Source organism: Eimeria mitis, genomic scaffold, assembly GCF_000499745.2.
Source record: "Eimeria mitis Houghton genomic scaffold, Emh_scaff1191, whole genome shotgun sequence".
Taxonomy (NCBI): domain Eukaryota; phylum Apicomplexa; class Conoidasida; order Eucoccidiorida; family Eimeriidae; genus Eimeria; species Eimeria mitis.
In genome coordinates this window covers 10,210-10,477 of record NW_013568113.1, presented here as the reverse complement: position 1 = coordinate 10,477, position 268 = coordinate 10,210, and the positions used below count along the sequence as shown (strand labels likewise).

The window sequence follows — 268 nt, the reverse complement described above, 5'->3', positions numbered from 1 at the left end:
TTTATTTATTTATTTTATTTATTTATTTTATTTATTTATTTTATTTATTTTATTTTTATTTCTTTGTCTGCAGCAACTCTCTGTTTGGGTCTCTACAGCAGCGGCAGCCGCAGCAGCAGGACTTTGCTGCAGCAGCAGCAGCAGCAGCAGCTGCTGCTGCTGCTGCTGCTGCACGCCCCCCTCTTGCTATGGGGGCCCCTCTGTCTCCTCCACCGGGGGCCCCCAATCTCCCTCCTCGTGCTGCAGCAGCAGCAGCAGCTGCTGCTGC

General features: G+C 50.4%; 1 protein-coding gene across 1 annotated transcript in view; it reads left to right on the top strand.

Annotated features, from left to right (window-relative positions):
- Positions 1-268, top strand: part of EMH_0031580 (uncharacterized protein) — a gene marked incomplete at both ends in the record, with an annotated part of 3,962 nt that overhangs the window by 661 nt on the left and 3,033 nt on the right. The window contains one exon of the mRNA XM_013494531.1: positions 74-268. Within this exon, the coding sequence (XP_013349985.1) occupies positions 74-268 (195 nt within the window). The remainder of the gene's footprint in view (positions 1-73) is intronic.